This window comes from Lathyrus oleraceus, chromosome 3 (assembly GCF_024323335.1).
Source record: "Lathyrus oleraceus cultivar Zhongwan6 chromosome 3, CAAS_Psat_ZW6_1.0, whole genome shotgun sequence".
NCBI classification, from domain to species: Eukaryota; Viridiplantae; Streptophyta; class Magnoliopsida; order Fabales; family Fabaceae; genus Lathyrus; species Lathyrus oleraceus.
Window position 1 is genome coordinate 504676739 of NC_066581.1, and position 22413 is coordinate 504699151.

Below are 22413 nucleotides of genomic sequence, written 5' to 3' on the forward strand. Positions count from 1 at the left end.
CTCACTAATTCCTCACTATGGGAATTAGCTACAGCCCCAAAGGCTAGACTATGCAAGCTAATCATCTAGCATGCAACATCAACAACAATTATCACAACAATTCACTCACTAATTCCTCACAATGGGAATTAGCTACAGCCCCACAGGCTATGCCATGCACACTAATCATCTAGAAATGCAGCATCAACAACAACTCACAATGGACATATACTCACACTCTAAGCCATACAACAGTCCATTCACAAATACATGCATAATATATACATTCACAACATTTTGCATATCCTCATACATCATCAATACATGTATCAACACATCATCAACACATGTATAAAACACTTCCTCAACACATGTATGAAACACCTCAGCAACGCATGTCTAAACACTTCTTCTGCCTTGCTCGCTAGGCGAGGCAGTGGCGAAGCTCTGGTTCGCTAGGCGAGCTCAAGGCGAACAGCTCCAGGAAATTGGTAAATTAATTCGCTAGGCGAGCTCAAGGCGAAGGTAATAGCGAACTCATTCTGTTTTGGTGAAAAACACAGCTAGCACTCACTCGCTAGGCGAAGCTCCAGCGAGTCCACAGCGAACATTACAGTAGCAAAACCTCTCAAGCTCGCTGGGGCGAGGTTGAGGCGCGTTCCTTCGCTAGGCGAAGGTTATGTTCGCTAGGCGAACATGACAGTTCACCAGACGCGTTTTCTCTGGGCAGGGATCTCATGTGCCCATCCCAGACCCTTCCCACTCAAACTTACTCGTCGCCATTCATCACCAATTTATCGGTTTGATTACACACAATTATCAATTTGATTACGGTTTTCACTCAACCTATTCATCACAAATTTTCAGCATTTCAAATCCCAATTAGGGTCAAATTGACGGCTTATCACTACCCATGACATATTATCCCAAAATACCCATTAATCGACGATAAACCCCCCTTACCTTAACAATCCGGCAGAATCTTTGAGCTTCAAGCTTTCGTTCTCCAACCTTTGCTCTTCAGCTCCTCTTCTCTGCCCTTTTTCCCTTTTTCTCACGATGCTTCTCTGTTCTGTTTTCACGTGAAATGCCTTTCCCAATGAGAACTTTTCCTTATTCCAACATATATATATTTTCCAATTTATTTTATTCCAATAATAATAATAATTCAATAATTCCCAAAAATAATAATAATAAAAATTCCAATTATTTAATTAAATTAATAAATATATTATTAACTCAATTTAAATAATTATTTTATTATTATCGGGGTGTTACACTAAGAATTTTGAGTATGAAATTAATCACTTCAGTTAGTATGGTAATGAAGATGATTCTCAGCTATATGTTCGATTAACATAATACATTAGTAATTTTTTAATAAAAAATTGAAATCAAATTAAATAACATAACATGTCCACAAACAAAACTTCACTTTTTTCTTTTTAAAGTTGAATGCTTGACACTAGTATCCGTGATAACGATGATATGAGTCATGAAAATTAATTATGGTTGGTTCGAATAGACAAACTTGTGGGTAGAATATTAGAAATCTGATACCTGAATCAATTACTATTATGTTTCATTAATCTGGTTCGATCTTTGCTCGAACTAAAAAAGAGCCCAACCCAAATACTATGATTTGGTTTGAATAATGGTTTGCTCAGGATTTGTTTGAACCACTTAATATCCTATTAAAAGAGGTGGGAGGTGTGGCAAGTAAATTAAATTGCTCCAATAGCCTTCCATTGATAAAGATGGTTAGAAGTAAACACCTAGTCCAAATTCAGAAGCCCAAACCAAAAAAAAAAAACTAAACTAAACCCTAAAACCCTAATTTTCTTCTCTCTCTTCTCTCTCTCAATTTTCAAATCTCAATCCCTCGATTCATTCTCTACAACAATGAGACATCAATGGCGCGTTCTTCATCTTCTTCTCCGCACTCACCACAAAATTCCCAATCAATTTCAGGTACTTCGCTCTTTCTCTTCCATTCCTCTTCGATTCAACCCCAATCATTCCAAATTCCCTATAAACCCTAGTTTCCGCCATTTCTCTTCCGAACCCGTTCTCGCTGATGTTGATTCCGACCACACTCTCATCGTCGATATATTCTCGAAACCTCGAGATCTCGACGATGTTAAAAAACAGCTCGATTCGAATAACGTTTCGATTAGCCACGACGCTGTTAATGCTGTTTTGAGGAAGCTTCAGTCTGATCCTGATTCAGCGAGGAGGTTTTTCCGATGGGCATTGGAGAATCATCCCGAAAAGTTGAGCTCCAGATCGTATAACGCGATGCTGGGGGTTTTGGGAATTAACGGGGCTGTTGAAGAGTTTTGGGATTTGGTTGGTGTTATGAAGAAAAAGGGTTACGGTGTTTCGAAATGGGTGAATGATAGAGTGTTGGAGAGTTTTGAAAAGGCGGGATTGGATGGCGAGGTTGTGAAGTTGAAGGGGTTGTTTGATAAGGAAACTGCTGAGAGGAAAGTTTCTAATTTGTGTAGGATTGTGAGGCGGAGTGTGTGGAGTGATGATGTTGAGAAGGAAATTAGTGATTTGAATGTTGGGTTTTCTAGTGAGTTGGTTAAGTTGGTTTTGGAGAGTTTAGGTTCGGAGCCGAATAAGGTTTTGATATTTTTCAGGTGGGTGGAAGAGAGTGGGTTGTTTAAGCATGATGAATGCACCTATAATGCGATGGTGAGGGTTCTCGGAAGGGAGGATACGATAGATCGATTTTGGAAGGTTGTTGCTGAAATGAGGAGTGCTGGATTTGAGATGGAAGTGGAGACTTTTGTTAAGGTTTTGGGACGGTTTTGTAAGAGGAGAATGATTAAGGATGCTGTTGAGCTTTATGAGTTTGCTTTAGCTGGTGCTAACAAGCCTACGCCGACGTGCTTTACCTTTCTGTTGAGAAAAGCTGTTTCTTCTAAGGAGTTGGATATGGATTTGTTTTCAAGGGTTTTGAAGGTTTTTACCGGAAATGGGAGTACTTTGACAGATTCCATTGCTGATGCTGTACTGAAATCTTTAACAAGTGTTGGTAGGATTGGGGAGTGGAATAAGGTTTTGAAAGAAATGGAAGATTGTGGGTTTGTTGCTAGTGGTAGTTTGCGGAGTAAAATTGCATTTCGACTTGGTGCTACTGGTAAAAAGGAACAAGCTAATGAGTTTGTGGATAGAGTTGAAGCATATGGGTCTAGTACAGATCACAAGATGCGTAAATCGTTAGTCGAGGGGCATTGTGTAGGTGGGAACCTTGATAAGGCATTTGATTCTTTCAAAGAGATGGTTGAGAAAGAGGGAGTTGCATCTGCAGGATATACTTTTGATTTGTTAATGAATTCATATTGCCAAATGAATAGAGCAAAAGATGCATACAAGATTCTATGTCAATGGGTGAATGAAAAAGAGTTGAAGCCTCGACATTCTACTTACAAGCTGCTGATAACCAAGTTATTGGCTCAAGGAGGATTCAAAGATGCCTTAAATCTTTTGGCTGTAATGAGAACAACTGGATTCCCACCTTTCACCGAACCCTTTATCGAACACATATCAAAGCGTGGAAGTGGTGATGACGCCGTTTTGTTACTCAAGGCAATGACCTCAAAGAAGTTTCCATCTACATCTGTTTACCATGTAATGTTTAACGCCTTCTTCAAGCAAGGAAGGCACGGCGAAGCACAAAATTTCCTCTCTAAATGTCCAAGCTACATTCGTGACGATGCTGATGTCTTGGATCTCTTTTGTTCAATGAACTCTAAAAAAGCCGTTCCTTCTTCTGGTATGTTGGCTGCTTAAGTTTACATAATGTATCTCATATTGTACTCTCCAGATGATTGTGCAATGGCATTTGTTCAAGAATTTTGATGAGAATTTATTCTCTGTCCTTGATCTATATTTTTGACAATCTAATTTGTTTCCATGCAATTTGTGTTTTACATGTACGTCACAATAAATGTCTCAAGAATCATTATAATGTTGATTTATAGACAACAAACATATGCTTTGGTCGGTGTCTATCGATAGACTTTGTAGTTTTCTAGACATTCTAGTTTAGACCGACTTAATATAAATTGTAGATCAAGATGATGCTATATGAGCAGCATTTTTACATATACAAAAATGGGTACAATTTGTTCCTGCGTGAGGTTGGTTCATGTGTTGTTTTGAACAGCATTATCAGAAATTTTAATGAAATTTTTTGTCCTTGATCTAAATTACTTATCTGAGAAATTTAATTAGGCCAAAAAACCCAAATAAATTTGTTAATCTTAGATGTGTTTTCTTCCTGCAATGTGTTTTCTTCCTGCAATGTGTTTTCTTCATGCAATGTGTTTCCTCTGATTTTGATTTGGCTTTATAATGGAGAAATCCAAAGCGAGGAAGAGAAAGATATTGTGATGCAATCTGTTATTTATCTTGATGATATTTACATATATGTTTGGAGGAGGTGAGAATTGAGTAATAGATGATTTTTTTTTATAAAAAAATGACATGAATAAGGACGATTTCAGTGTTATTATTAAATTTTAAATAGATTTGTTCATAAATGTTTTTATTACTAAATTAACTATATTCTTTTCAATGCGTCTTCTTTTGTTTTTGTGAAAAGTTTTCAATGTGTCTTCTGCATTTCAATGTGCCATCTTTCACATCCTCGGTTATGGTATTAATGTAAAAAATTCTAATAAATTCTAATAAGAAACATGCACTGCCTTACCATCTTTTTAACCTATATATCCCATTATACCACTCTTTGAAAAATATATACCAAAATACCATGTTTTGAGAAATCTTCAACACACAGCCGCCAATCCATTGGACGATTGAGTGTAAAAAATTAATGGACCGCCCATTCATTTGGAGGCTGTGTTGAAAACATAATTTTTTTTCCAAAATCAACATTATATGTAATATATTAATATTTAGTATTATTACATTATTAATTAAATTATTATTGATTTTGTATTAATGATTTTGATTTTTCAGTAATCAACATTATTATTAAAATTAATTATTATTAATGATTTTGTAAAATTAATTATTATTAATAAATTTTGTAGATAAAATAATTGTTTAATTTATAACAAATATGATATATGTTACAATTAATATTGATTTAATAAAAATTTCTATTATTAATAAATATTATACATAATAATTTTTTTTAGTAAAATAAAATATTATTAATAAGTTGGGTAGATAAAATGTTTGTTTAAATTAAAATAAATATAATATAATTTATAATTAATTTTGATTTAGTATAAGTTTCTATTATTAATAAATATTGTATAAACTTATATAAACTTATAAGAAATATTAATTTAGTAAAATTATAAGAAATATTAATTTAGTAAAATTATTTCTTATAAATTAAAGTTGTAGGTAATAAATATTTATTTATAAATAAGTAAATTGCATATAAATTAGAAAAAACATTAAAAATAAATACAAGGAATTTTTTATTTATTGATATAATAACAAGAAAATTACAATGAACCCCACTTAACCATGATTTTGACCGGGACGTAGTAAGCGGTGACCAGTTCCACATGAAGGAGCAAAACCTAATCGAGTAGACCTTCTTTGTGGAACTCGGTTCTCACCCTGATCAACATTCGAAGGCCCCGCCTCATTTGTTGGATTTATGAAGTCCTCGAGAGCGTCGTTAGATATGAAGTCTGTCGCACTGCCATAGCTTAATCTGGTTCCCTCGTAATTCCAGTTTGGTTGGGCATATGGGGGCATTGAGGTTTGCATGAAAGGGACGTAGGGTTCTTGTGGTGTTTGGAAGTTGTGCTCTTGTTGGGTAGTTTGTGTGAATGCATATGGATTATGGTGGATGGTGTGTGGTGTATGTGGCTGGGTGTAAGATGTTGAGGGGGTAAAATTTTGGGAGGAGTTATAATGTTGTTGTTGTTGTTGATGATGGGTGTTGTAGAGGGGTGGGTTAAATGGTTGGTATTGTTGACTGTAGTGTTGTGATGGGGTATAAGGTGGTTGGGTTGGGTTGAAAGGTTGTTGGGTATGGTAGGTGTGTTGTTGGGTGTGAGAGGTGGATTATTGGGTGTAGGTGGTTGACGGTCCGGTGTGTTGAAAGTTTGAAGGCGCGGGTTGGTTACGAGGATCAAATAACAATCTATTCTGCGATAGATACAAAGTTGACACAAATCTATACCAATCCATGTAACCCCTACTCGGTTTACACTCATCTGGCATTACAAAGCCTTGCAAGACAGTGTTGCGACGATTTTGCCATTGACGACGCTCTTGCTTGTAATGGTCTTTCCAATTAAGGAATTTCCATTGGTCGGATGCTTTACTCGTGTGATACTCCTCCATGCATTTAGGAGAATCCGGGATGTCTTGTTGAATGCCATATTGGAGTTTCACTACAGTTGAGATGCATCACTCCGATAGAGTGAAACTCCAATATGGCATTCAACAAGACATCCCGGATTCTCCTAAATGCATGGAGGAGTATCACACGAGTAAAGCATCCGACCAATGGAAATTCCTTAATTGGAAAGACCATTACAAGCAAGAGCGTCGTCAATGGCAAAATCGTCGCAACACTGTCTTGCAAGGCTTTGTAATGCCAGATGAGTGTAAACCGAGTAGGGGTTACATGGATTGGTATAGATCTGTGTCAACTTTGTATCTATCGCAGAATAGATTGTTATTTGATCCTCGTAACCAACCCGCGCCTTCAAACTTTCAACACACCGGACCGTCAACCACCTACACCCAACAACCCACCTCTCACACCCAACAACACACCTACCATACCCAACAACCTTTCAACCCAACCCAACCACCTTATACCCCATCACAACACTACAGTCAACAATATCAACCATTTAACCCACCCCTCTACAACACCCATCAACAACAACAACATTATAACTCCTCCCAAAATTTTACCCCCTCAACATCTTACACCCAGCCACATACACCACACACCATCCACCATAATCCATATGCATTCACACAAACTACCCAACAAGAGCACAACTTCCAAACACCACAAGAACCCTACGCCCCTTTCATGCAAACCTCAATGCCCCCATATGCCCAACCAAACTGGAATTACGAGGGAACCAGATTAAGCTATGGCAGTGCGACAGACTTCATATCTAACGACGCTCTCGAGGACTTCATAAATCCAACAAATGAGGCGGGGCCTTCGAATGTTGATCAGGGTGAGAACCGAGTTCCACAAAGAAGGTCTACTCGATTAGGTTTTGCTCCTTCATGTGGAACTGGTCACCGCTTACTACGTCCCGGTCAAAATCATGGTTAAGTGGGGTTCATTGTAATTTTCTTGTTATTATATCAATAAATAAAAAATTCCTTGTATTTATTTTTATCGTTTTTTCTAATTTATATGCAATTTACTTATTTATATATTTATAAATAAATATTTATTACCTACAACTTTAATTTATAAGAAATAATTTTACTAAATTAATATTTCTTATAATTTTACTAAATTAATATTTCTTATAAGTTTATACAATATTTATTAATAATAGAAACTTATACTAAATCAAAATTAATTATAAATTATATTATATTTATTTTAATTTAAACAAACATTTTATTACCCAACTTATTAATAATATTTTATTTTACTAAAAAAAATTATTATGTATAATATTTATTAATAATAGAAATTTTTATTAAATCAATATTAATTGTAACATATATCATATTTGTTATAAATTAAACAATTATTTTATCTACAAAATTTATTAATAATAATTAATTTTACAAAATCATTAATAATAATTAATTTTAATAATAATGTTGATTACTGAAAAATCAAAATCATTAATACAAAATCAATAATAATTTAATTAATAATGTAATAATACTAAATATTAATATATTACATATAATGTTGGTTTTGGAAAAAAAATTACGTTTTCAACACAGCCTCCAAATGAATGGGCGGTCCATTAATTTTTTACACTCAATCGTCCAATGGATTGGTGGCTGTGTGTTGAAGATTTCTCAAAACATGGTATTTTGGTATATATTTTTCAAAGAGTGGTATAATGGGATATATAGGTTAAAAAGATGGTAAGGCATGTTTCGATTTATTACGCTGTATTTATGGAATGAAATAAATTTCCATTTCCTACACAGCCGCTCTTTCATTGGGCGGTCCTTCTTTAAATTTTTCAATATACACACAGCCGCCCTTTCATTGGGCGGTCCCTTATCACTTTTCAACAGGGTTGCCCTTTCATTGGGCGGCTCTTATAGGATTCCAATTTTTTTTTTTTGAACAAATGGTAGTTTGGGAAATAGGGAGTGAATGGATGGTAGATTGGAATATATTTCTTTAAAACATGGTATTACTGTAAAAAAATTCCCTTATAATAGAATGTGCAGAGAGCAGTGCATGTCTATCTAGAAAAATTGCTACTCTTAAACTAATTTGTTATATCTATACTGCATTTCACTCATTAATACAACGAATAGTGAAATATTATAACATTTTAAAAAAATAAATATAAAAAAACATTATTTTTTATTTTTTATTTTTAAATTGAATAATATGGATATAAAATTGGGTGATTAATCAGCTTTATTAATTAATTTTTTATATTTTATTAATCAATTTTGTAATTTTAACTAGTTTATTAACTAATTTCATAACTTTATCAACAACATTTTCTTTTTATTAATAAACTTTATTTTACTAAAAAATATTTTTATTATTTGAATGTTTATTAATCAATTTTATCATTTTATTAATTAATCTTTTATATTTTATTAATTAATTTTATTTTAATATTTCAAAGTTATTGATTATGGGTAATATTTATATATATTTTTTTAAATTTTAAAAAACACTGTTTATACGGAAAATATCATATGTATTTGGTGTAAAAAAAGTATAATTGTCATAATTGATCATTTTATATGGATTAAAAAAATATAATAAATGAAAGAGAAAATAATATTTTTATCAATCTATTATTTATTATTGATGTATTCAAATTATTATAACTGCAGAGTGAGAGAATATTAATTGAGAGTAATAATTAAAGGACATAATTGAAATATAAACATTAAAAATGAATTAGAAATTAAAATGTAACACTTATTTTGGGACAAATAATCTTATAAAATGCGACAATTATTTTGGGACAGTATTATTTTTCGATTATGGATGTATTATTATTTTATAAAATGCGAAAATTAATTTTATAAAATGTAACACTTAATACAATCCAACAAAATATAATACATATAAAACTAACAATGTTTGACTATTGTTAATGTTGTAGTTGTTTAGAAAATCCTAACATCCAAGATGTTACTTCCGAGAAACGTCATTTTTATTAATCCAATGTGATTTTTGACAACAAAAATATTTGCTTCATTTTTACTTGAATAAAAAAATAACATAAAAAGTAGATTATATGTACTTTAACAAATATAAATATATAATTATGTGAACCAATAATTTTTGTTTACAAAACCAATGCAATAAATAAAGATGACAGATGAATGTGAAGTCGTTGTAGGAAAGAAAGTTAGACTACAATATCCTAAATAGAGAAGAATGGCATTATACTGATTTGTTATCACATAATCCATATTTGGTAATTGTAAGACCTCAATTTTAACCATAAGATCCCTCATGCAATTCCATCATAAACATAAGCATTGGGATCATACCTTGACATCCTCCTTATCCCTTTTCATTGGGTTTGTTTTGAGAGAGATCACTAAGCACTTTGTGATTACATCATACTTGTATTTTTATCATTTTACTAACCAAAATACCAAAAATACGTCTTTGTATCTATCTAACTCTTTTGTAGGTAGGGCTTGAACTCATTGATTCATCAAGTTTACATCTAGGGTGTGAGACCCTCATGAACAAAGAGCACAACCAAGAGTTGGTTTAAGAATGGTTTTAAACATCATATATGAGTTCCAATGTTCTCTACATGTTATATTGATCAAGTTTTCTTCAAGAGTTTGAGGGTGATTTGCCTTGGAAACCCTAGTTTGACTGAGTATCTTGAGTAACTTCTCCAACAAGCTATCTCACCAATTGATCAAATTTCTCAAGGGACACTTCAAATTTCATCATCTTATGCATATATGATCTACCATGAGCCAAGAAAGTCAAGAGAATTGGAAATTAGCAAGTTGGTTGATGGTGGTTGGCCAGATGAATTCATCTGATCAAAACTGGGTCTCCCTAGACCCTATCTCCTACATTTTCACCATATGAAAATGATTCCAAGAGAAAACTTACTCTAAATGACATTATAAACAACTTTCATGTTGAGACCTAAAGCTAGTTTTGCTTGGAAAATCATTTTCTATGTTGAAACATTATAGGTCATTTTGTTTAAACCCTAATTTGAAAGTCAACTTCCCAAGGCCATAACTTACTCAATTTTTATGAGATGAAAGATTTCCAAGTTGCACAATAAAATTCAATGTGTCTATTTCAACTTTGATGTTTGATAGGGGTGTTCGCGGTGCGGTTTGGGCGGTTTTTGCGATAAAAATCACCCGAACCGCAAGAGAAAAAAGCATGCGGTTTGGTTTGGTTCGGTTGACTTTTAGAAATAAAACCAAACCAAACCAAACCAAATCAATGCGGTTTGGGTTGGTTCGGTTGGTTCGGTTTTTTATAATATTTTTATTGAGCCATATATACTCCTATAAATAACGACATAACTTTGTGTTTAGTCATTCATACATTACTAAATAACATCAAAATTCATCATATTTAGACAAACGTTCCATTCAATATACAAAAAACCAGATTAGAAAAAAGTGAAATAAAAGACAAATATAAATAGTAGTATAAAATAATATCAAAGACATTATAATAAAACATAAAAAAACATATGAGATGAGAGATTAGAAAAGATGAAAAAAATAACATAAGAGATGCGAGATTGAGAAGAAAAGTGCAATAAAAACGTAATTAGAAGAAAAAATAGTAACATAAAAGATAAAAAAGAAAGAACATAATAGAGGACTTATTAGAGTAGAATACGCGAGACCTACATGGAAAATAAGATGAGAAGAATGTGTGATACTACTATGAGAGATTTAAGAAGGTTGAAATTGAAACACTAAGTATGATTAAGAGAAAATCGTTTGTAATTGTAAGGTTAAGGCATACTAGGTTTGAGGTTTGGGTTGGATGTGGGATAAGTGAACTTTGGGTTGTAACATAATGCGGTTTGGTTTGGTTTAGTTCGGTTTGAAAAATACAAACCGCAAACCAAACCAAACCGTGCGGTTTTGTTAAAAAATGACCCAAACGAATCCGAACCAAATGCGGTTTTTTGCGGTTTCGGTTTGATTTGGTTTGGTTTGTGATTTTCTATTGGGTTGGTTTGGTTTTGAACACCCCTAGTTTGAGGTTTGTGTTGGATGTGGGATAAGTGAACTTTGGGTTGTAACATAATGCGGTTTGGTTTGGTTTAGTTCGGTTTGAAAAATACAAACCGCAAACCAAACCAAACCGTGCGGTTTTGTTAAAAAATGACCCAAACGAATCCGAACCAAATGCGGTTATTTGCGGTTTCGGTTTGATTTGGTTTGGTTTGCGGTTTTCTATTGGGTTGGTTTGGTTTTGAACACCCCTAATGTTTGGAATGGGAGCAAATTCAAATTTTTTGAGCATGTGATATGAGGCTACATTATAAGTCACTTTTGACCTATACCATTGATCAAGTGATTTTTCCAAACTTCAAAAATGCATAACTCTATCATTTCAAAACCAAATGACATTAAATTGGTGACTATTTTTAAGGTCTTTGAGAGAGCTACAACTTTGATGAAGACACTTTCTCATTTGAAGCTCCCATAAAAAGTTAAGCAAGGTGGAATATTGAGACATATGGCTTGACACTTAAAAAGTTTTTGATATGTCAAATTTTTCCAAACTTCCACCTCAAATATCTCCAAGTTCCAAGCTCCAAATGAAAAAGTGTTCAACATCAAACTTGTTCCTCTTGATCTCACCTTTCCAAAGAGCTAAAATTCATGCATTTTGGATGAGAAATGCATAGGCTGCGCATGGCTTAAACAGGTTGATATCATTTGGCATGGATCAATCTTCAAGTGACAATGCACATGTACCTTGCAATCCAATCCATCCTCAAAGCATCTGATCATTCATTTGGACTTTCAAACCATCATTCCACGGGCCTATGCGCGCCCATGCAGCATGGCATCATCATTTTGCCAAATTTGGAAAGTGGAAAGAGTGTGCAAATATCATTTGATTTCTCTATAAATTGAAACCCTTATGCTCAGAATTCACACACACCTTGCGCCAGCTTTGAATCCCCATTGAAAACCCTTCATTCTAAGAGGATAACCCTGATAAATTCATTTGAATTTGAGCTTGAATCTCCACTGTTTTGGAATTCAATTCTCCAGGAATCCATTGCTTCTAAGCCTTTCCATTCCACTCCTGCAAGCAATTGAAGTGAAGCCAAGCACGATTCAGATCAAGATCTAGCAAGCTCAGACCTCCATTGAAGGTAATTTGCAGAAATTTTAAACTCTTCGATTCTCCTTGATTCTTGCTCAATTCCATTGATTCTTGAGTTGTCTGAAGTCCTACCAATATAGGCAAGAAGATTGAGTTGCTTTGAGGCCAAATTGAAGCAACTCAGATCATGAACCTCATTTTTCAATTCCACATATCTCTCAATATAGTTGGAATTGGATGAATTGGAGGTGATATTCGTGCTCAGTGACGTTTTCTCTTTAAAATCATGTCCCTGTTTTGAATTTTGATGATGATTCATGTTGACCAGTCCGGTGAAGCTCACCGGAGAAGACAACCGGAGCTCTGGCTCCGATGATGATGTATCTTGAGTCTGAACCGTATGATCCATGTTCCACGTTTTAATCTTAGTCGTGCCTTGTGATTACTCATGTTACAGCGCTGTTGACTAGGACATTGGTGGAACGCGCGTTGTGGATCATCAGATCTGCCACCTCAATTAATGAGGGAGATCTGATGGTCCACATATTTTTGGATTTTCTGAATTTCCTTTTAATTCCATTTTCTTCAATAATTCATAATAAATTTAATATTGATCCAAAAAATATGAGACTTTCACAAAAAAAATTCAAATATTTTCTCTTTCATATTCTGAATTAAAATTGTTTTTTGGATCATTATTAATATTTTTCATGAATTAATTGATTTTTCATTTGTTTTTAATTGTTAAAAAATATTTTTAAATGTCCAAAAATTATGAAATTTTTTCTCCAAGGTTTTTTGACCTTGTTTGACCTATGATAAATCTCATGGCCATTTATTTGGTGTTTTGATGAGATTTTAGGATTTGGACAAAACAAATTTGAATTTAATGCATTATTTTATTATTTTTAATTGAATAAATGCCATTTTAATTGTGTTGACCATTTGGATTGACTTAATTGAGTTTCTCATTTGTTGTTGGGCCTTGGTCAAGGTTGATTTGACTTTGTCAAGTTAATATTATTGGATTTAGGGGATTGATGGAATGGACATTCCATCTCCCAAAATGAATGAATAATATTAATTTGGTAAAAGTCCTCCTTTGACCAATTTGTGATCTCATTCATCCCTTTCCCTCTTCATCTAATTCCCCTTCTTCATCCATTCATTTCAATTGGCCAATGACATCTCAAAATCCTAATGCTAGTTGATTGAAAGATTAACATGAGTATGGATGAGATTAGGCCACACCTTTGCATATTTTTTGTGTGTGGTATGTTTAATGAACATAGTTCATAATACTATGTCTCCAACATGCATTAACACCAAAAGTCTATTGCCCGACCTTAAATAGTTGTGACTTCTACGTAAGTCCAATTACGATTGGTTAACATAGCGCTAAATTTGTGACACAAAGGCATAAGCATTCTAGTTAGTGAGATTGTAAGTCTCCCATCTTCCATGGTATTGTGTGGAAATTTGACCTTCTTTCCTTCCTTTGGAAGATGTTTTGGTTCAAGGATCCATGCGTGTGGTAAGTGGGTTGAGTTTTCTCCAAAGAATGTCTTAAAATCAAAAGTAAAACAAAACCAACTACTAACTTACTAACCATTAACTTTTAATTTCAAGTCTTTACTTTTATGCAATTTACTTTTAGCACTTTATTATCATTTGCCATTATACATATCATTCTAATTGTTTATGCTAATGTAATTTTCACTTTGTCCAGTTGGACCATATTGTGTGATATACTTTGTTGCTTTGCTTGTTTGTGTGGTCTTTGACCACTAATGCACATAATAATAACAAAAACCCTAAAAGACTTTTGAGTGGGCTGTTGGTTTGATTTTGCCCAATTGGACTTAGAACTTAGGCAACATCCATTTGCTACTAGACTTGGCCAATGTCAATTTGTTGAAGAACCAAGAACTTGCAATTTGAATTCATCTGATACATCATTCAAGATATCTCTAGTTTCATCTGCAACATTGATCATTTGTTAAGCTGTTATGTTGAACCTGTGACTTGTGGAATTCATTAAGCTGTTATGAAGAAGACCATGAAGTGGATAAGCTTGGATGAGACCATCTTTATTTGATGCCTTTGCTCTTCAAGATTGATATAATTGTGCATTTGTGTGTTGCTTAAAGTCCAAGGGAATTCTGGGTTTCTATTGACATATTTGTCTATTGGATTGCTCCCATTTGGTCAGATCTTTTCAACTTTAAAATTTTAAATTTTTGTGCATAGGATAGTCTCTTCATCTTCTCCCCATTTCTTTAATTTCAAAATTTCTCCCTCCATTTTCAAAACCTTCTTTGTGTGAACTACTTTTGTTCTAAACTTTGACCATTAAAAAAAGACAGAAACTTTGGCCTTATGCCATTGCATTTTCAAACTTACTTTCTTAAATCAAGCTTGTAAATAAACCTAATCATACTTGACTTAAAACTTTCAAAAAGCCAAAAAGAACTAACTCATTCAAACCATTTTAGGCCTTTGTGCCTTTTAAACTTAAATTTTGTTAAAATCAACACACTCATTTTGAAATTTCTAGCACAAACTACGCGGTTTTGATCCCTCATTTTTATGTTAGTACGTAGGCACAAGACCGAAGGTCTTGTCAAACACAAAAATATAATTAATGAATTCTTTTCTCATCCCCCCACTCTATTTGTTTGTAAACATCACTTTGTACAAAATACATATGCACACAAAAAGGGCTCCCTAGGAGTACCTAGGACACTTTGGGTGATAACACCTTCCCTCTGTGTAACCAACCCCCTTACCTGTGATCTATGACTTTTATTAGTTTTTATTTGAAAACTTCTTACTATTTGGGTTTTGTTCATACTTTTTTCCCTTTCCCTTGGAAACAATAAAAGCGCGGTGGCGACTCTTGTTAATTGATCTCTAGCTTGTCAATAGCTTGATGATCATGAATTTCCCGCTATAGTAATGCCATCCATTTCTTTTGTGGTTGAGAACCTAAACATGATATCGTCAAAGATTCTCCAACTTTTGATAATCGATCTCCAAATAACTTCTCATAGAAACTTAATCTAGCAATCATTTCATTATCCAAGTCTCTACGGATAATGGATAAACCATCCTCATCATATCCATGCAATTCTACAATGACTCTAAACCACAATTTCCACCAGCTTCAACATTAACTGTATCATCAATATATGACATAATATATTTAGGAAATTGAGCAATCAATTGATTTTGAAATGGTTAATTCTTAGTGAAGGTGAGAAAAACAAGAAAGGGGGGTTTGAATTGTTTTAGAAAATAAAAGCTTTTTCAAAAGTAAGAACACACAGAATTTTATACTGGTCCGCTTATAACACAAAGCTACTCCAGTCCACCCGACCAAGGTGATTTCGCCTTCAAAAAGGACTTAATCCACTAATCTTGAAAGATTAATACAACCAAATGTCTAAGAGAGTGATCTCTTAGTCCTCCCAAGTATACAGATTACGCAAAGTCACTTGAGGAACAAAAGCAATTTAGCAAAAATAGATTTGTAATCGAGAGTGCTTCTAAGAGTAAGCAAATATTACAGCAGAATAAGCAAGCAAGTGTTTTCACGTATGAGCAGCAGCTCGTGAAAAACTAAGAGAGAATGTAAAGAATTTTCTGCGCGTTGTTGTATCTCTCACTGAAGTATGCCGTCCTTTATATAGTGGTGAAGAGGACCGTTGGAGTGATGACAAAATATTGGCCTTTGATGAGCATTCAATGTCATTACTTCTGTGTTTCTTGCCATAACCAATTTATCTCCCTGAATAACTTCTTTCTAAATATACTTTCTTTCCATTTGAAGAAGTTCTTTCTGTTACTCTTTCTGGATTTGGAGAATCTTCATCAGAGTCTTTGTTATCTTGGAGTTTCTGTGTCAACCGGAGATTGCGTTGAGGTTACGTCAGAGCTTCTAAGAGTACTGGTCTTTTATATCATCAGAACTGAGTCCAGTGGAAGTTTAGAGCTTCTGGTCTTTCTGCGTCTTGTTTTGCTCAGAATCAGAACTTCTAGAGCACACTTCTTCTTCAGATGCTTCTGATCTTCTAGTACTTTGTATCTGATCAGAGTTTGTATCTGATAAGATGATCAGATTCCTTTGTTTCTGTTTAGAGTCCTGCACACTTAGAGAATTTTCGTTAGGGTGCCATTTTTGGTTTCATCCTTTGTTATCATCAAAATCCTGGAATTACATTGTAGAACTAATTTTGTTCTTACAATCTCCCCCTTTTTGATGATGACAAAACAATCTTAATTATGAGATGAAACATTTAGAGCAGATAGACGTGAGCTCCCCCTGAGATAAGTCTGGGAGTTCAGAAGTTCTTACCGGAGCTTTCATGATATGATGTTTCTAGATACTCTTCTGCAAATTTCTAAGTCAAAAAGGATTAGAACCAAAAATATTAAACAATGTTTGCAGAGTACTAAAGGATTTAGATATGTTTTCATCAGAACTGTTTTTAGTTCTCCCCCTTTTTGTCAGAATAAAAAAGACTTAGCAAAATAAAGGAAGGGCAAAAGTATATATATATATATATATATATATATATATATATATATATATATATATATATATATATATATATATATATATATTCAGATAGAAAACACAAACAGCAGAAAGCGAGAACAAACACAACAGAAAGCAACAAGCAAATCAGCAAAAAAAGAGTCCTAGGTGCCTAAGGGTTTGGAGGTGGAGGCATCCTCTGAAGCAGCTGGGTCAGCAGATTCTGAATGTTGACATTGACTGAATGCTGTTGATACAATCTAGCTCGGACTTCTTTCTGCTCCTTCTGAAGATCTTCAAGCGTCTTGAGAACCAGAGGGACAAAGGTGGAAGACTCCCCCTGAGTCATAGCATCCGGTTCTACCCTATTGGCAGATTCTTCAGCACGACGAACTTCAGCTTCAGCAGCAGCTTTAGCTTCAACTTCAGCAGCAGCTTTTGCTTCAGCTTCAGCTGCAGCAGTGTCAGCTAGAGCTTTGGCTTCAGCTTCCTTAAGTCTTTGCATTTCCTCTTGCCTTGCTTTTTCTTCTGCTTCCTTTCGGGCTTGCTCCTCAGCTTCTCTGGCTAGGCGCTCCTGTAGTCTTACTTCAGCATCTCTGATGAAGTCGTTTCTGACTTGCTCAGAGAGGCTCTTCAGTTTGAAGGCTTCAGAGGTCATCCAGCCAATAACTCTATTCCAGTGTGTCCTAATAGCTGAAGGATCATCACTGATGCCAGAGTTGATGGTCAGAGACTTGACCTTGTCAACTGAGGCTCCTGCAAACAACACTATTGCTTCCTCTAGGGTTGGCAGGGTGTTTTCTGGGTCAGAGGGTGGAGGTGGAGAAGTGGGAGGGTTTAGGTCGAGAGTGGGAGTTTGTGGTTCAGCGGATGTATTTGGTGGGTGTGTGTCAGAGTTATTTGGTTCAGAGGGTTGAGGGTCAAATGGTGTTGGGTTTGGTTGTTTTGCGGGTGGTGAAGTGACTTCAGGTTCATGTGTGGTTTGTGTTGGCTATTGTGAGGCCAGAGTGGGAGATGAGGGGTCAGAGTGTTCTGTTTCTGATGAAATGTTGAAGTAGGGGGGTGATTCTGGAGAAGAAGATGAAGATGGTGAGGTGGTTTCATTCAGCATTTCTGTGTAGAAAGAGGTAAGGTGGTGGTGGCAAGGTTAAATTTCTGGGATGGTTGATGAGATGTTTTGGTGGTTGAAGGAGGGGTTTCTGAGTTGGTGTAGATAAGTGTTGGTTGAGGGATAGAAGAAGCAATGAGATGTGTTTGTGCAGAGGGAGCAAGAGAAACAGACTTACCAGAAGGCTCATGCAGAGGTGCTAGAGGTCTTGATCCGGAGGATTCTCCTAGTTTTGCCTTCTTTGCTTGCTTCGCCTTTTCAGAGGGTCCTCGTGAACGCTTCATGAAGTTCGGAGGCTTATCTGGTAGATCGCTTATGTTGAAGTGTGAGATATCCACTCCTTCTTTCTTCAAATCATCTAGATAATAAAGGATTACTTCTCGGGGGTCTTCCTTTGAGAACAGATAGAGTCCATTAGGGATCTTCCTCTGATCTTTGAGAGCTTCTCAGGAGGTGTCCAGAGTAGGTTTGAATTTGACTTGATCCAGAATCCCCATGCTCTTCAGATTTTTGGCGTTGAGAGGTTTTCCAGTGTCGATCATCACGTCGTCCATGAGTCTGAGCTTTAATAGGTGGTCCACAAGGCGACTTTCAATCAGGATGTCAGAGATTAGCCTTCCCAGAGGAATGTAGTTTCTGGGCTTCATGTTGTTTCTTGTATCTCGTACAGAGTCTCTGAGATACTTGAAAAGAAGTGCTGGAAGGCAGAGCTTCAGACCCTTGTGGATGCAGTACAAAATGCACTTCTGGTCTATGTTGATGTAGTCTGAGGAGTTTGAAGCTGGGCGACGATGGATGGTACCCAGAATGATCTTCAGCCAGACACGGAGGTCCTGATGTAGCTCCTTGTTCTTGTAGAGGTTACCTTCAGCGTTCAGCTTGAAGATTGTTGGGTTAATCTCATGGGACATGTATTTTGCCCTAGGATTGATGTTGTAGATTCTTCTACCTCCATCTTTATCCATGCCCAGAAGAGCAGCAATGGACTTCTCAATTATCACCATTTTGACTCCCAGAACATAAGAGACAATGAAGTGATCATCAGCATCAGCGAATCTCCAAAATTCCTTCACTAGATTTGTGTAGACAGGACCATACAAGCGTTTGAAGTAATTTCCCCAACCTTGATTTCTGAGTTCATCAGTGAGGTCAATGCCATTTCTACGCATGTTGTCAAAATCCACCAAGGATTCATATAACACCTCCAGTTTCTCAAATGGTGTTGCTAGATTGATGTGAGGCTCATGATCAAGGATGCATGGTTCTTTGCAGATGGGAGTTGAGACTACACCGGTAACCGCTGGGTTTGGGTTGCTTGAGCTTGGAGCTTGTTCGCTTGAATCCATTTGTTGAGAGAAGTTGTAAACAGATTGTTGTTGAGCAGCCATGAATATTGTTGAAATCTGGGATGAAAATGAAGGAATGCCTTGAGAGAGCTGACCTTGCAGAGGTTTAAGAGTGTGTGAGAGTGAAAAGTGTGCAATGTGTGAAATGAATGTGTTTAAATGCCCAAATTAGGGCGCATGCAAAACGACACACAAAACAGAGTTTAGCACAAAAACCAAGTCAGCACGTATAGAGGGAAAATGATTACAGCTCATTAATGATGTCTAATCCCAACAGTCAGTACACTGCTCGAGGAGATCTCAAGAGACTGTTCCTTGATTACTGCTAGACAGCTGTCTAGAAGTTCCAAGGTCAGATGCAAGGTACTCCACGTGTTTGCTTTATCTGATCTTCAGGAATACCAAAGGATTGGTTCCTGGAGATTTCTAACTCAGATAACTTCTAACTTGGTAGGAGTATCAGAGTCAGAGGCAGAATCCATTGTGTTTACATTAGAATCTCATTTTACAACCTCAGAGGCACATTTTATTCAGGGCAATTTTGAATGTTCAGATTCTTTAAGATGAAGAGGAATTTATCTTCAGCTAAGGGTTTAGTAAAGATGTCAGCCCATTGATAATCTGTATCAATGAATTTCAATGTTACTACCCCTTTCTGAACATAGTCTCTGATAAAATGATGTTTTATTTTTATGTGCTTAGCTCTGGAGTGTAAAATAGGATTCTTGCTTAAACAATTGGCAGCAGTATTATCACAGAAGATAGGGATGTTACTCTCAAAGATTTGCAGATCCTCTAATTGATTCTTCATCCAGAGCATCTGAGTAGTGCACAGAGATGCTGAGATGTATTCCGCTTCTGCAGTAGACAAGGCTATGGTTGATTGTCTTTTGCTGGCCCAGGATCTCAGATTCTTTCCCAAGAGCTGACAATTTCCAGATGTACTTTTTCGTTCCATTCTGTCTCTTGCGTAATCTGCATCACAAAAACCAGATAGTCTATACTCTGATGTTTTCTCATACATCAGGCCCAGGTTAGGAGTTCCTTTCAGATATTTGAGAATTCTCTTAACTGCTGCTAAATGAGATTCTCTAGGATCTGATTGGAATCTGGCACAGAGACAAACACTAAATAGAATATCAGGACGAGTAGCAGTCAGATGGAGAAGGGAGCCTATCATACCACGATAGAGCTTCTGACAAACCTTTTGACTGACTTCTTCTTTTTCAAGAATGCAGGTTGGATGCATAGATGTCTTTGCAGGATTGCATTCAGCCATTTCAAATTTCTTCAGAATGTCTTTTATGTATTTACTTTGATGAACGTACGTGAATTCTGAAGTTTGATTGATTTGAATTCCTAGGAAGAACTTTAGTTCTTGCATTAAGCTCATTTCAAATTCTGCCTGCATTAGCTCAGAGAATTCTTGACATACAGAGGCGTTAACTGAACCAAAAATGATATCATCAACGTATATCTGGCATATCATGAGATCATTATTAATGTTTTTACAGAAGAGTGTGGAGTCAACTTTCCCTCTGATAAAATCATGTTCCAGAAGAAAATTACTTAATCTTTCAAACCAAGCTCTGGGAGCTTGTTTAAGTCCATATAAAGATTTCTTAAGTTTAAAAACATGTTCTAGATAATTTGAGTTTTCAAAACCTAGAGGTTGTTGACATACACTTCTTCTTATATATACCCATTAAGGAATGCGCTCTTGACATCCATTTGATACAATTTGATAGAATGATTTATAACGAATGATACAAGTAAGCGAATAGATTCTAACCTAGCGACTGGAGCAAAGGTTTCATTGTAGTAAATACCTTCTTGTTGACTGTAACCTTGAGCCACCAGTCGAGCTTTGTTTCTGACAACTTCTCCTTTCTCATTCAGCTTGTTTCTGAACACCCATCTGGTTCCGATAATGTGAGTGCCTCTGGGCTTAGGAACAAGATCCCAGACGTCGTTCTTTGTGAATTGATCTAGCTCTTCTTGCATGGCTAGAACCCAGTCGCTATCTTGAAGTGCCTCATCACAGGAAGTAGGCTAGATCAGAGATACTAGTCCCAGAGGAGTTTCTTCAGGAGTCTTGAAGGTAGACCTAGTTCGGATAGGTTCGTCCTTATTTCCCAGAATCAACTCTTCAGATATGTTGAGGCGACTTTTAGCTTTCTTTGGGATTATTGGGGATTTAGTTCCTTCTGAAGTTTGAATGGTAGTTGCTTCTGGAGCTTTAATCTTCTCGTCAGAACCTGCAAGAGTGATCTCCAGATCTGCAAGTTTCTCAACTAGCTTTGACTTTTCAGGGTCAAGCTTATCATCAAATCTGACGTGAATTGATTCTTCCACAATTTTGGTTTCTGTATTGTATACTCTGTAGCCTTTAGAGCGTTTTGAGTATCCTAACATAATACCTTTTTGAGCTTTGGAATCAAACTTGTTCAGATGTTCTTTAGTATTTAAAAAAAAACAGGAACATCCAAAAGGATGAAAATAGGAAATGTTTGGTTTTCTTCCTTTACACAGTTCATAGGGAGTCTTCTCCAAAATAGGTCTTATGGAGATTCTATTATGAATGTAACACGTTGTATTGACAGCTTCGGCCCAAAAGTGCTTAGCCACATTTGTTTCATTGATCATGGTTCTGGCCATCTCTTGGAGTGTCCTATTCTTCCTCTCTACAACTCCATTTTGTTGTGGAGTTCTAGGGCAGGAGAAATCATGGAATATTCCATTAGAGTCAAATAATTCCTCAAAAAATTTATTTTCAAATTCCCCACCATGATCACTTCTGACTCTGATGATTTTAGAGTCAAATTCGTTTTGCACTTTGGAACAGAAGCTAGTGAATACAGAGTGAGACTCACTCTTGTGCTTTAAGAATTTTACCCATGTCCAACGACTGAAATCATCAACAATGACTAGTCCATACTTCTTT

At 35.5% G+C, this 22413-nt stretch overlaps 1 protein-coding gene across 1 annotated transcript; it reads left to right on the plus strand.

Moving 5' to 3' along the window:
• Positions 1-1788: 1788 nt before the first annotated feature.
• On the plus strand, positions 1789-4001 carry LOC127128419 (pentatricopeptide repeat-containing protein At3g02490, mitochondrial). The gene is made up of 2 exons (XM_051057717.1): positions 1789-3763; positions 3948-4001. Exons 1-2 carry the CDS (start codon positions 1882-1884, stop codon positions 3956-3958), a joined length of 1893 nt encoding a protein of 630 aa, XP_050913674.1. The 5' UTR covers positions 1789-1881; the 3' UTR covers positions 3959-4001.
• The last annotated feature ends 18412 nt before the right edge of the window (positions 4002-22413 follow it).

Bases quoted from the DNA above. Each gene is read 5' to 3' on its own strand.
- LOC127128419 (XM_051057717.1), top strand. From the start codon at position 1,882: ATGAGACATCAATGGCGCGTTCTTCATCTTCTTCTCCGCACTCACCAC.